Genomic DNA, 15,130 nt, shown 5'->3' with positions numbered 1-15,130 from the left:
GGATTCTCATTACTGTAACTGATAATTTTCTCATCTGATTTGGTTTAATGTTCCTCAGACTGATCATAGTGTGGACCAGCTTTTTGAAGCAACAGCTTTCAGGTTTCATGTCAGTGTTCTTAATCATATGTGCTCCTCTGTAGTACAGAATCTACAGCTGCTTGAATCCAGCCAAAGAGGCATTTCTATCTTACTATACACTCTTGTACACTCCTGATGTCATACACCTAGTACCTTTATGGCATCTGCTTTATTAAAATAAATTGCAACACATTCATCATCTCTCTTTGTGTGCAGATTTGGACCTGCGGTACTTCTGGAGCTGGAGTAGGTTTGAGGACTATCTGCTGTTCTGTTTTGTCTTCACGGTGCTGTGTGCCTTTGTCACCTTCCTCTTCCTCAACTCCATGCTATTTGTGGAGGCACTGGGCTCGCTCGCAGTGCTTTCTGAGGCCATGCTTGGTCTACCTCAGCTGCTACAGAACTTCCAGAACCGATCCACTCGGGGAATGAGGTGGGAAACCTGTTTCAGTGTGACACCAATCTGCTCTAACTCTTGAGACACATGCTGTGTGGCAGAAATGATCTTTGCAACTGAATATACTGAAACACCAGCACTTTACAGGTCTAACCATATTAACATGTCACTACTTCCAGTCATAAATAAATAACATGAAGGGCCAAAGAACCATTAGAGATAAATAAAAGCAAACAATGATTGTATTGTTGGAGGGATGCGGTGGTGCAGTGGGTTGGGCCACAGTCCTACTCTCTGGTGGGTCTGGGGTTCGAGTCCCGCTTGGGGTGCCTTGCGACGCACTGGCGTCCCGTCCTAGGTGCATCCCCTCCCCCTCCGGCCTTACGCCCTGAGTTTCCGGGTTGGCTCCGGTTCCCTGTATGGGACAGGTGGTTCTGAAAATGTGTGTGTGTGTGTGTGTGTGTGTGTGTGTGTGTGTGTGTGTGTGTGTGTGTGTGTGTGTGTGTGTGTGTGTGTGTGAGAGATTGTATTGTTAGTTGCTGTAATTGATGAGTTACCCCTTTCAGCAGTAATTGTATAAAGTACAAGTCATAAGCTGTGTTGCTAAAAGGGGATGTGAAAATGAAAGTTATGGGAAATCCTTATGACAATACAGTAGTATTAGACATGATGTGTTATACAGTAAGAGTCACACTCTTTAATGTTCAGAGATCTTTGTGCCTCGCAGCTCTTTTATATCATGGGCTTGTATACTGTCTCCTTATATATGCATTTTCAGTCACAAGACATTTAAGTAGTGTCAGAGTAAATGAACCATCACGGAATGAAGCAAATATACACCAACTCATGTTGAGTCATATTAGCATGCTTGCGTCATTCCATTTAAGTATCACCATTAGTTCTGGGATACAATTACATAGTTTTCAGATGTTTTCAGATCTTTTAAGGAAACCCAGAAACCCTTACCTGGAAAGTAAATGGCCATAATTATAAATTATTTCTGTAATGATGTACAGTAATCAGAGCCATTATTAATATTTTGCAGAAGGTCCTTGAAGGCATGCTGCTATGTTGGGCGGGCTCTGATACAGTCACTGCTTCATCAGTGAGGGAACCTCGAGAGATACCCCCAAAGGATGTTAGCTCTCCTTCACATCCAGCGAGAGAGCAGACTTGAAGGACAGTGTATACACACCAACTGCTCTCCCCACACCAAGCTCATCCAGGAATCCCAAGGCTGCTTTCCCACTCACTCCCTGAGCAGTCATGCTATCATCACATTTGCTTCCCTCCCTTCCCCTGCATTTATTGGATGGTTGAGGCCACCCTCAACCACTGAACCTGGGCCTGCTGACAGTTATAACACAACACCTTGTTTGTTTTTCTTCATTTCCTCTCACCAGACTCTCATCCTTTCCTTTGGGATGGAGCTCTGTATGCAGTACTAGTGATCATTCTCCATAAAACTAAGCTGACAATAACTAACCCCAACTGATTTATCTAGTAATAAGGACTAATTTAGGTATGTGTGCATGTATCAGTAAATGTACAGTATGAGTGAAAAAAATACTTTGAGTTTCTGTAAATGAAGTATCAAGTGATATGGAAAGCATTGATTTGTTCCACAAGGCCTTCCCTTTAAGGGGCTAAAGGTCTCAACAACTAGTAGAGTTCGGTCCTTTTCCCTCCTAGCAACATGGCATATCAGCGTTTGCAGAAAAGAGTTACACTTTTGAATGTCACTTATCTCCTTATCCTTGCACATAAAGACAGTGTCAAATGATGCCTGTGGCTCTACTACAGGTCTGAGGTACAAAATGCACCCTACTATATGCACCCACCCTACTACACAATAATTTTTATCTGAAAATCATGTGTTCTTTCTTTCTCATGAAAGGGATCAAATTATTAAATGTTAACCCAATTACCGTAAATATCATATATAAAAACTAATTTTTTAAAATCATTAATGGGAAATGCATTAAAACAATATAGCAGAATATATTTTCAGGAGGGGGGGTGCGGTGGCGCAGTGGGTTGGACCACAGTCCTGCTGTCCGGTGGGTCTGGGGTTCGAGTCCCGCTTGGGGTGCCTTGCGACGGACTGGCGTCCCGTCCTGGGTGTGTCCCCTCCCCCTCCGGCCTTACGCCCTGTGTTGCCGGGTAGGCTCCGGTTCCCCGTGACCCCATATGGGACAAGCGGCTCTGAAGATGTGTGTGTGTGTGTGTATTTTCAGGAGACATCCAGTAGTGAGACTTTTGTAAAAATGTACACACACACACATTGTCAGAAACCACTTGTCCTAAGCAGGATCGTGGTGAACCAGAGCCTAACCCAGCAACACAAGGCCAGAGGGGGAGGGGACACACCCAGGACGGGACACCAGTCCATCACAAGGCACCCCAAGCAGGACTTGAACCCCAGACCCACCAGAGAGCAGGCACAGGCCAAACCCACTGTTGTAAGAATGTCGTATACTACATCTCATGTTCTCGTACAGCACCTGTCATATAAAGGGTGTGGTGTGGTACAGCTCTTTCGTGAGTGAACTGTGTACTGAAGTAAAGCTCCTCTTAAAATAATCCGTGTGTTTTGTGTGAAACAGTGTAGCTCTTCTGTAATGATGAGCTCTAGTTTAGTTCCCTTGTAAATGTAATGTATTGTAGTAAGTAAAGTGAAGTCTGTAGTATGGTATAGCTCTAAGTCAACTTGGAGTTGTAGCTCACTTCTTCACTGGAGCGTATTGATGGTTCCTGCTGTGTTGATGCTTGTGGCAGCTCTGTCTGTCTGTCAGACAAGCTGGGGCATGCAGAGCCCCCTCTCAGGGGGTTCGAGGTCTCCTCTTCCTCGCAGGCATGCACATGCACAGGAAACTTCTTGATTACCCATGGGAGTCCTGCCCGGCAGGGATAGTTTTTCCTTATTCTTAAAAATAACAAGGCTGTGAGCCATGGTGGCAAGATAATCCATATCCCTGATGCACCAGGGGATGGTTGACACCTTCTTGTGTTGTTATGTTTATTGTTTACTTTCAACTTGTCTTTATTGTGGGAGCCACCCATCTTCTGTGTGTGTGTGTGTGTGTGTGTTTGTGAATATGAGTATGAGTGTGTGTGCGTGCGCTGGTTTGTGTTTCTTTTGTGCCTTCTCATTATTTTCTGCAGACTTATTTTCTTAGCTTTATACAGGGAAGTCAGCAGGAATGATGGAAGCATTTGTTCTGTTACATAGGGAATATTTAAAAGAAAGTATAGTGCAGAAGCACTTGGGCAGATCGGGGGCTTATGGAGGTAAATACAAAATTCACATTTTAAAGTAATGTCCTGTCAGGCCCACGGAGAGTACAGGAATACTCTCCATGCCTCAACTTTGGATCAAACCAAGGATACTGGTACAGACTTAAGTTGAGTGTGTCACCCGGTGTGCATCGAGCTGATGGTCTGAGGTGGTACATTTTGTGATTTAAAAAATTTCGCCTGACCGTTTTAGGCGTCGTCCATGACAGCTCGACTACTGAGGAACCACAAGTCCCCTTAGCCATCAGCCACTATAAAGCACCACAAGCAAATTGTCCATTCACGGGAGGAAAAGAAAATGATGGCTAAAACCATTGCTTCACCTTTCCGCGCTGACCACAGCTCCTCAGTGACCACTGTTCTATAATGACCCCAACAACACATTGACCCTGTAACAAATTGATGATTTTTAATACACTCATCCAAGATTGACTACAGTGACTCCTCCAGACAGACCCCTGCTCCTCCTGACCCACACCGACCACAGTGCACCAATGTTTAAAGGTGGTATGGTGTAAAGTACACCTTTTTAGACCTCAGTTAGTATGTTTCTGTTTCATTGCTTCATAAGTAATTACACCTGTATCCTTGTTTCAGTGCTGCCACAAAGAAAACAGTGGATTGTGAAAAATTAACTCCCCCCAATCTTTCCATCTCCAGTCACATGAATGATGGCCAGGCCCTGTGGTGTTTGTAGTACACTTTTGAGAGGTATGGAGCCTTTCTGAAATCCAAGGGGTGCTTCAACACAAATGTTTTTCTCTGGAGTGAATTCACAACAGATGGGTAAGGCTCTATTTGCATTTATAAGGTTTTGTGAGTCTAACTGTGGATCCAGGAGGTGCGGGACTCTCGGAGGCTTGCAGTTTAGAGTCCTGTGGCTGGCTCCTGAAGACCCATCTATCAGAAGGGGCTGTGTGATTGGACAGGGGCTGGATGCGGGGGTATTCGGCGGAGAGCCGGACTCCAGCACTAGGAAATCAGCTCAATCATTCATACCTCCTTCAGGCCAGGCGAGGAGAGAAATGAGCACAAGGGGCGGCAAGTGAGAGCAGGGAGACCGATGGAGAGACATAGCTGCTTTCCCCCCACCGAAGCCGCAGTGTTGACAGACGGACGGCCATTGTGCCGCTATCGCTCATTCTAATGTGCCTTTGCATTGCAGCACCTGAAGGGAATAATGCCTCAAATGTGTAGCCTGCTTAGGGTGTCCAGCACTGAACAGAAGTCTTCCAGAGAATTATAACAGACTGCTGTATGCTGTGCCTGCTGTGCCAAGGCAGGCCAGATCCATCTTTTTCATTCAGTGGTTTTATAGTTCATGAACTTGCCAGTTTGACCAGGGAAGACAGATTTCATATTTGTGTGTTTCATTCTTTATTCTGCTCAGTTAGCCCTTCGTCCATACTGCACTTTATGGATTCTCTATTAGCGCTGGACCAGGGGCTCTATTACTGCTACGCAGCTGCAGTGTGCTGCTTCCAGAGGCCAGTATTTTTGTGCCAGAAGTACAAGAGTATTAACCCTTAATACTCAAAGCATTTTGTACTAATATTCAAACCTTTACAGTGTAAAAATATGTGATTTTTCATGTTACTCCTACATATTTCCTTTGTGGACTTCTGAAATACGTAGAACGAATTGGGGGGGGGGGGGGGGGGGGGGATATTATTATGGCCTTTTTAAAAAGCAAATCCTGTTTATGTAATAACTGGCAAGGAGACATAGTACTCCCTAGAGCGGTGTTTTGTGGTCAGAGGTTAGATAAGAGCCCTGGTAAAGGGATAGTGTGGAGTAACAGACGGCAGGGTATTAGAGGTTCCCTGTCCTCCATCTCCCCAACACCCCCTGTCCACCTGAGCCCCCGAATCAGCAAATTTAAAGAGTTTGTTTTCCGTGGAACAGCAATTTCCAAGCATGCCGCCAGTAGACTGAGTTGTTAGTGGAACAGGAATCTGGTAACCCTGTGCTTTTGACATTGGCAAGGTCTGAAACATTTTGTATTTAAAACTAGCGGGCCTTTACTGCCCTTGTTCATGTGGTGGAACCTCCTGTGACCGTAATGTTTCAACATTATTTATGTCTTCGTGGTCAAATATTTTAAGCTGAAAAGAAACAATAGTGCACCTGAACATTTTGGGCTATGCGCTAATGGGCAAAGGAGGTTGTGATGTCAATCTGTGGGTCTTCAGCATGATCATGGTTATGCGAATAGAGCAGTAATTTGTTCTTCTGAGTTGAACATGAGGTATCTTACCCAAACGACACTCCAGACTGAAGGTGGAATAATCACTACTCTCACATCCTGCCAAACACCCAGTGCCAAAGTAAAACAGAAGTGACGGGAGCTCTAGATGCAGCTTCTGCAGACAGAAATTGCTGGAGGTTTCCCTCTCTAACAAACCTCTAGAGTGTGTTGTTTTAACCTTTTGGTTGCACATTTCTTTTTATTGGATTTGAAAAAATCTGGTTGCAGAAAATGAAGCATTATTCAGAAAGTACTGGGGCTGATGCACAAAAAGCCAAGTCAGTCAAGGTGTTTTTTCACGACAAACTTTAGATGAATATGTGCCACAGTGTCATGTAGCTTCTAAGAACTGCGCTCAATGTGCAAATGCACCAATGTTCTACATTTACATAAAAAAACTAATGAAAATGACAATTTCAATGTCCTGTTTTGTATGTGTAATATAATACTGAGAATGATTTTTTTTAAAAAATTTCTCCTCTTCAAAACAAATGCAATAATGGAACATTGCATTTTTACGTCATTATTAAATTCAGTGATATTTCTATAATTAGCTGTAGTGTAATGGTGCCCATAACCAGTTCATAGTCATATAATGCAGACAAGAGATTGCGTGTCTAAATCCTCTTTAAAAGAAATATTATTAAAAGACTTTTTTGACACACCTTCTTATGTTATTGAAAAGTTGTTCTCAGAGAACAGGACTCTCTGCCACTAACAGCCATGGGCAGTTTCCCCAAAGACCCCCACCTCCTCTCTTACCACCACCCTACCCCACTCATGTGCTTTAATTTTGCTCATTTCTCCTCCACTCTCTTTCAGGCCAGATGACAGTAGCAGGTGGTATATAATCAGCAGCAAAATAAGACATGACAGATACTGGGGCTTATTGTTGTTCCCTGTGCTGAAAGAGTGAAACTGTCATTGTTATTCATAACCATTCACACTGCAGTGTTAAATGCCCATGCACAGGGGTCTCACCCCCTCGACCTGTGGATTATAGTCTGCAGACTCCACTCCTCCATCCGTGTGTATTACCATGTGATTCAAGTAAATACTTTCAATCTGCATTGGATAGTCCCCTCGTAAATCCCCCTATATTGCATGAACCATAAGGATCTTGTTCTGCTGATTGCCTTGTTGACTTGTTGGTCTTACCAAAGTTTGCACTGGACTGAAAGACAGTGCTGAGTGAGAAGAAAAATGCTTAAAGGCAACTTTAATGGGAAAGTTATTATGTGAAGGCATGCTGCAGGAGATTGTCTGCACCCTGACAGAGAACAAATCTGGAAAGTGCTTCAGCAGGATTTTAACTGTGATTTTATGAGAATAAAAAGGAACAATGGTTCCCCAGTGGACCGTGGGGTCAGGTTGTGAAAATCACCTGCTTCAACTGGGCTAAGTGCAGACAGAAGGCGCCTGTTGTTGAAGCAGTGGAAATTAAACCCCGGTGGGTCTCAGACTTGTAAATCTCAGATGGCCCTTATCCAGGGCAAGTCAAAGAGCTTAGTGACAGTAATTTACCTTATCCTTTTAGTTGTTTATTACAAAAAAATTTGGTTGCTTGCTTTTTCTGTCCTTCCACTTGATTCACTCTCAGTAAGAAGGAATGGCCTTTGAATACATCATATCTCCAAAACTCTAAGAGAACAGCCACTATCTCAACCTGTACTGACTTCTGACATCTCTAAAATGTTTGCTGCACATATTAATTTACTAAATGTGTAAACCATATTTAATTAAATTTTTTAAAAAAAGAGTTATTCTTGGGGGGCACAGTGGCGCAGTAGGTTGGCCCTTGTCCTGCTCTCCAGTGGGTCTGAGGTTTGAGTCCTGCTTGGGGTGTCTTGTGATGGACTGGTGTCCCATCCTGGGTGTGTCCCCTCCCCCTCCAGTCTTGCACCCTGTGTTGCCGGGTTAGGCTCCGGCTCCCCGTGAACAGGGAACAAGCGGTTCAGGCGGTGTGTGTGAGGAGTTCTTGGAAATCTAGTTTGTGGTTTGAATTTTGACTAGTCCTAACACCGGAGAGGAAAGATTAATGTTCCCAAGTAAAAAACATTCATTAATGTCATTTAGCAGGAATTTGTGATTTTTCTGGAACTCTTGAGAGTACTGTGGAGAGCATTGGACTGTAATTGGGCAGCTCTGTGTAGCTTCAGTGCTGACATCTGACTGACTGTGTCCTATTTAGACTCTGTAGTAAAAATGGATAGAATAAACTCATCTTCCAGTAATAGCTTTGGCAATGCAAAATCCCATGGAGGGGAGACTAAACACAGACCCTTTAAATTAATCTCCTCTCTGAACTCTGTGTTTTGGAAGTGTTCCAAATCTTGTGTGCAAGAAGTATATTTGATAATGTACAAGTTCACTGACACGTGGCCAAGGACTGTAGTATTTAGAAGAGAAATTGTTCCAAACTGTGTCCTGGGACAAACCTTGAGATTCCTGCTGTGATCAGAACAAATCAGTGTATGTACAAATGTGCAAAGAAGTATATTGTTAGTTGTTAATTGTTAAGTTATGCTGTATGTGTGTCATTAAGGTGAAATGTTGCAGAGAACACTAACAATTGTTAGTATGCTAATAAAATGTCTGAAAAAGGTCACAACGCCATGCGATGCTCATCATCAGGTGGAATTCATTCATTGAAGGTCAATCTTGTGACATGTGTCAAGGTTCATGACAAATTTCCCTTGCCTTTCTTTGCCCGTCAGTGTGAAGATGGTGCTCTTGTGGATGGCGGGAGATGTCTTCAAGACAACATACTTTGTGATAAATGAGAGCCCAGCCCAGTTCTGGGTGTGTGGGACAGTCCAGATCCTCTTGGATGTGGCCATCTTGTTACAGGTGTTGTATTATGACCTGGACACAAGGGCCAAGCTGGGATAGCAGCCACACACTTCACCAGTCACCAGCTTTGGACTGGAGGCACCATCACTGCGCTGACTCCCAGCATACTGCAACTATTTTTTTTAAATGTACATTTTTAATACCTTCAATTGCAAAAAGGTGATTATATTGTTTTTATGTTGGTTATTGGGTGCACTAGGTATGCAGGTGATACCCATTGCTCATACTGTTTATTGCCAAAGGAAAACCAGAGAATAGAATACAATAAAGGTATTCTGAAAAGTTATGTTTCCTTCTTTAAACATTATAAAATAATAAAATTTTTGTTGAAAACAAGGTGTTTGTTTTTCTCACTCTTTATTCTATGTGTGTTTTTAATTTGTGGATGTATTATTTACTATTAACTACTACAGGTAGTCCCCGATTTACGATGGTTCGACTTACGATTTTTCGACTTTACGATGGTGAGCAGGCAATAGACATTCAGTAGAAGCAGTTCGTCAAATTTTTAATTTTGATTTTTTTCCCGGGCAAGCGATATGCAGTACGATATTCTTTTGCGGTGATGGGCAGCGGCAGCGAGCCATATCTCCCAGTTTGTCACCCAGAGGTGTGTATTAGGTATATTAAATGCATTTTCGACTTACGCTATTTTCGATTTACGATGGGTTTCACAGAACGTAACTCCAGAGTAAATCAGAGACCACCTATTTACTACAACTTCAGTACTTTACACAACTAATATATAATTATACTTACATTGTTTGGATGACTCTGAATATTCTACCATTTAATAACAATGTACACATAAGTTATGTAGACCTAATTTAATCTGAACTTTTTTGAATGGGTTATTCTGTGTGTTTCCTACTCACTGGATGCTCTGTTAGCTCCTTTTTTGTCTTTGATGTCTTGTCCTTCCCCTTCCCCTTGGCACCTGCTGCAATAAGTGTTATGTGTTTGTTCAGCAGTTACGTTGGGTGCCACTGTCCGTTTTCTTTACCCGTCTGTTACTCCTGTAAAGCATCCGGAGCCAAACACCGGAGCAAGACAGATTGCCTTCAGACTGCAGCCGATGGCTCTTTCTCTGTCGGCAAAAGCAAAAGGCCAGCTGGTTACGGTAGAGGTATCGAGAGGCGTTGGTGTTGTGTCCTGTTGAAGACATTATTAATTTAAATTATTTCATAAATTCATTTATGAATACATTTATTCAGTTGGGTTCTTCCAGTTACCACATAGTCATTAATTCAACCTGCCACATGATACTGGATTGGTTGATTCTGTTTGGAATTTAGTTTTTTTAATTAGATTGATACAATTTCATGCTATATTTATTTGGGTTCACTGTTTCCATTTCTCCAGTGGCTCAGTGGGTTGGACTGGGTCCTGCTCTCTGGTGGATCTGGGGTTCAAGTCCCACTTGGGGTGCCTTGCAACAGACTGGTGTTGCTGGGTTAGGCTCTGGCTCCCTGCGACCCCAAATGGGACAAGCAGTTTGGATAGTGTGTGTGTGTTTCCATTTCAGTCTGTTAATCTTCTGTTGAAATACGCACACACAGTCAGAAACCGTTTGTCCCAAGCGGGGTTGTGGTGAGCCAGAGCCTGGCCCAGAAACACAGGGCACAAGGCTGGCGGAAGAGGGGAAACACCCAGGATGGGATGCCAGCAGGACTCGAAACCCAGAGCCACCACACAGCGAAACCCGGCCAAGCCTGTTGTGCCACTGTGCCCCCCTGTTGAAATGTATTCTCTTAAAGTGGATTTTTTTTTTTTTATTACTTTTTTTTGTTTTTTGAGATTAAAAGCACAACAAAGATCCAGTGAGTTGATCATTGAGTAGCTTGGTGTGAAAAGTTATTTGACAATTTGCACTTGTCTTAACTCTGTTAAGATGGTGTGGCAAAGAAAACAATGGCAAGGTACTGTGGGATTTGTGGTTATGTCACTCAAAAGAACATATTCTTTGAATGTTCCTGTGGGCATATCTTGCTGAAGCATAACTTGTATAGATTATTATCCGCAGTGGAATTGGCTGTGTGAAATATTAAATCTCTCATGTATGAGGGGGGTTAAATTATGGATGTTCCATTGGGCCTTTGATATCTTTCAGCTATAGACCATAAGATGAAAGGTTATAAATTAATGATGGGGTGTCATATTGACGCTGTTAGGAATGCTGGGTAATCATTCTTGACTGAGGGCTGATGGCCATGGCTCCACTTGCTGAGAAGATGGCCACATGGCAGAAGCACAGAACTCCATAATGGATGGGCTTCCTGGGCTCAGTGCACCCAGCAAGACTGATGCAGTAGAAGTAGGAACTCCCTGTCCTTCACTGCTGTGCAGCTTTTCTGCCCATAACAATTCCACTGTCTCATATTTACTCTTTTGAATATACACCCTTTATGTATTTTTTGCTGCTTCCTACTAGATGTATAAAAATCAGGTCTCACATATGAAACTAGAGGGAAATGGGTAGAAACTAAGAGTTAATTACAGCCCATAGTCTAAGAATCTGTATTGCATTCTTAGGATGCTTTACTCCTTTAACATATGAACTTTTTTAGTTTAGTTTTAGTCCTGCCTGCAGATCTTGAGGTTGCCATGGTATTTTTCTGTAATGGTTTGCTTTCATCAAACATGCTTGGGTTTAGGTAGAGAAGATCAAAGCGTAAAGCCATTATCTGTGTTTTTAGCAAAACTTGAGAATAAAAAGGTGATTCATATGGAAATGAAAGAGGTTAATATATCATATCTGAAGCAGTTATCCAAGCTTTGCATTAAATGAAGGGCTAAAAAATGTGACCGCAATACTAATCCCCCATTCTAACAATAGGCTTCATTTCACAGTACCTTGTTAATTTTATGAGTAAACTGGCATCCAGAATACGTTTGGAATTTCTCTGAGATAACCGTACTTCTTTGCACTATGCTATTAAATCTCCTGCACAGCCTAGACAAATGTCCCCTTTACTGTTGTTTGTTGTTCAAGTTCACTGACCTGACTGACACAAATGAACTGTTATTGCTCTGAAGAGTGCAAATGAGCATCTGTTTTAAAACAAAGCACTCCTCCAGTGTCGCGGGAATGACGGTTTGGTAGCTAGAGCCCCGCTGGTGTGATCCAGGGCCACAGCAGTCCTATTTGTATAAACCCCCAGTGGTGAAGGGTTTCCCGTAAAGTGCTTCCCGCAAATGACTCGGTATGTCAGTGTCGTGAGGAGGTGAGCCCCAGGAGCGAGTACAACGTGCCACTCGCTCTATCCATCAGGTCTGCGTTGAGCTCATGTTCAACAAACATTTTTAGGTACAGCTGCTGCAATGAAGGTGACGTGAAGGTTCTGATACACAGCGTGCTCAGTTTGACTGAGGACATAAAAAAAAAACTCTTATTTTAGTTCAGATATACTGCATTTCTGTGGAGTGCGTTCAATCTGTGCAGTTCCTTGTGATCAGTTCTCAGTGACTCTGATCAGTTTCAGTGCTAGAGTACACAGAGATCCAAACACAACAGCTGACCCTTACATGGCACATCTTTGTGACTTGCAGCTGCTAAATTGTTATTGAAATTGCTTTCAGCATTGACATGGTAGTTAAAGATTGTGCTCCTGTGGGCAATTTAAATTTATGATGTTTAGCGCATTTTTGCTCATAGCCTCCTATCCTTTGTAGAACAAGGAGCAATTTGCATTTTTAGTGGTGATGTATGTGCCAGTACTACTGACAGAGGTTATAAATATTGCAATTAAACATGCATTTAGGTTTGATTTTTGGTGAAGCTGCAAAACGTTAAACCCCAGAAAGGTGTGGAACATCATGGGTTATAGGACAAGAACTGTCCTTGACGTCATATCTCCTGGGATTTGCAAAGGGGGACCACCCGAGGCTTTGCTCCAGGAACATCCCTCAGGACTGTTTTCTGCTGGCACCTCGAAGTAGGAATGATGACGGTGACACATGTGTATTCATGCTCTCTGAAGTGTGCAGGTGTCCCGTGTTCTCCAGGATGATGGGGTGGGAGGGAAGCTATGGTGGACCCCTAGTGTGTTCTGCAGTGTCCTGCACTTGTATACACAATTCCCCTCCCTGGCACTTTACCTCATCCTTGACGAAGCCATGACTGAGGTTTAATTTTCCATGCTCATATGCTGTAGGTCACCTTTCCACACATCCCCTCTATCCTTTTTCTTCTTGTAGCCTGCTCCCATGTCATTGCTCATCCTCCCACATCATACCCTTTGCCCCCTCATTCTGTCCTCCTTCATTTATCACCCTCCCTCTGCCCTCTGCTGTTCGCTGCGCCCTTTCCACCCACCCTCTGACGTCCCCTCGGCCCTAACTGTGTAAACAGTCATGGCTCTGCTGCTTCTTGCATCACTCCTGGAGATGCAGCTTCATCTCTGGAGGCTGCGCTGCCTATGAAGAGCAGCCCCAGCCTCCTTGGTTGATCCTGTGGAGCGCCCCTCTTCTGTGTTTATGTGGTGGACCCGGACCTGCCCCTGACTAATGAACAAGCAACAATTCCAACCCAGCAGGGTCAACCTCTTCTCTGATGGAGAATTGCTACTTTCAGTCTGCTTTGTACATGCTTTGTAAATGCAGTTTGCTAATTGGGCATTGCACACCGATCAAACATCTATAATCACCTATCATTATACCAGAAAGCCCTCGTCAACTCCCAGATGCTTGAAGTTGTGTGTACTGGGACAGAGAAGGAATAGAGGAACAGCACGTCCTCCAGGGCTCTTTTGAGGAATGAGGCTTGCAGCGAGATTCTGTCAGCGCTTTGCTTTTTGCTGCCCATAATTGGATTGTTTGAGTGCGCCTTCCATTCTGCTCTCCGTTCTGTGGCTGTGCTTCCCCACTGCTGCCATGAATAGAAAATTGCTTCAGACTAAAGACTTAATTTCCCATGGTCATGAAGGGAAAACTTGGGAAATAGGATGGGATGGTGTGGCATATTGTTATATTTCAAGGACCTTGTCCAGCAGTTCAATCTGTCCTTCTTGGGACCAGAAGACCCTGATGGTTTTGTGTTCTCAGTCCACTCCCCTACTACATGGGACATAGTATTTTTTGTTTTTGCACCTGATTTCACGGGAGCAAAGCGAATCAAGGACTTATGGTCACAACACTCAGGAGTGCATTGTTGTCACATGTCCCTCATTTCTTCCGTGGTTATCAGCCATGGCCACACAAGTCATTACCAACAGCTCAGTGCTGTAACACTTGACCACTTTGTACTGTGTCGCCAAGAAAGCTGCTTTTCTAATACAATGCAACATTTTTAATACAGAATGTATTTCCTTCCAGTTCGAAAAGGTGAGCGAGACAAGGTAGCATGAGCTGAAATGCAGCAATTCCTTTTAGAAACCAACTCCTACTTGTTTACCTTTGCAGTGGTTTGTATTTGACAGGTGTGGCTTAATGGACTTGATCTCGTTCAGTGGGGCTCTACATCACCAGGGCATTAGTCTGTCCTGGAAACAGAACTTGAGGGTTGTGTTGTCATCTTACTGTTGTTCTTCAATAATGAATGCTCTTAATGAAGATACTGAGTGCCAGAACAGCATAGACAGTGAGCTGAGATGTCTACTGGATAAGGTTTCAGAGTCACATTTTAGTCGGTATTTAAGAGAGGAAGGGTACTTACTGATATAGTTGCAGCCCAGAGTGCCTTATTGTTTAAGGGGGAATTAGAAAGCAAATAACATTACACTTTTGATTGTGCTGCCTTTTTTTTCCTTTTATGTAGAATGTTTCAAGAAAAAAAATTTAATTTTTTTCTTTTTTCTTTGTCCTGGTCATCCTCTATATATATTTTGCTATGTATGAATTATGAGTCTAAGGATTATTCCCCATCTGTATCTGAAGGTAATTCAAGGTTAGTTTATCAGTTTAATGGCATGCAATTCTGCTAAAATTGAGAACACTTATATAAACCATGATGCAATCCACTCTGGTAACTTACTTCTACTCTACTACCTAGCATATATCAGTTGCTCCTTCTTTGAGACTTTACAGGGTGGTTTGGCATTGTGTGGAGGAGTGTAATGCTTGTGGAAAGTTGCGGTAAAGAATAATTAAGTGTTTTGTGGCGTGAGGGCACTGTAGTGGTCTGCTGCTGAACCAGTAATGACCCCATCAGCACCTTCTTGTCACTCACTCTATTGTTATGTTTTCCTTCCTTTGTTAGTAAGTAGCATAGTGGTTAGAGCTGTTGTGTTTGATTCTAAAGGTTGCTGGTTCAGTTC

General features: G+C 43.1%; 1 protein-coding gene across 3 annotated transcripts in view; it reads left to right on the top strand.

Annotated features, from left to right (window-relative positions):
• The window catches only part of LOC108926651 (PQ-loop repeat-containing protein 1), a 35,512-nt gene extending 26,450 nt beyond the window's left edge, over positions 1–9,062 (top strand). For 2 of the 3 annotated variants that reach the window (XR_001965487.2, XM_018739493.2), the window contains one exon: positions 8,741–9,062. Coding sequence is in view for 2 of the 3 variants with exons in the window: in XM_018739493.2 (XP_018595009.2) it covers positions 8,741–8,745 (5 nt within the window). In the remaining variant the exon portion in view is untranslated. Of the gene's footprint in view, positions 1–225; positions 515–8,740 lie in introns of those variants that run through there. The other variant, XM_018739494.1, reaches the window with a different exon arrangement.
• The last annotated feature ends 6,068 nt before the right edge of the window (positions 9,063–15,130 follow it).

Source organism: Scleropages formosus, chromosome 7 (genome assembly GCF_900964775.1).
Source record: "Scleropages formosus chromosome 7, fSclFor1.1, whole genome shotgun sequence".
NCBI classification, from domain to species: domain Eukaryota; kingdom Metazoa; phylum Chordata; class Actinopteri; order Osteoglossiformes; family Osteoglossidae; genus Scleropages; species Scleropages formosus.
Note: the sequence above shows the minus strand (reverse complement) of the source record. Positions and strands in the feature narration are given on the sequence as shown.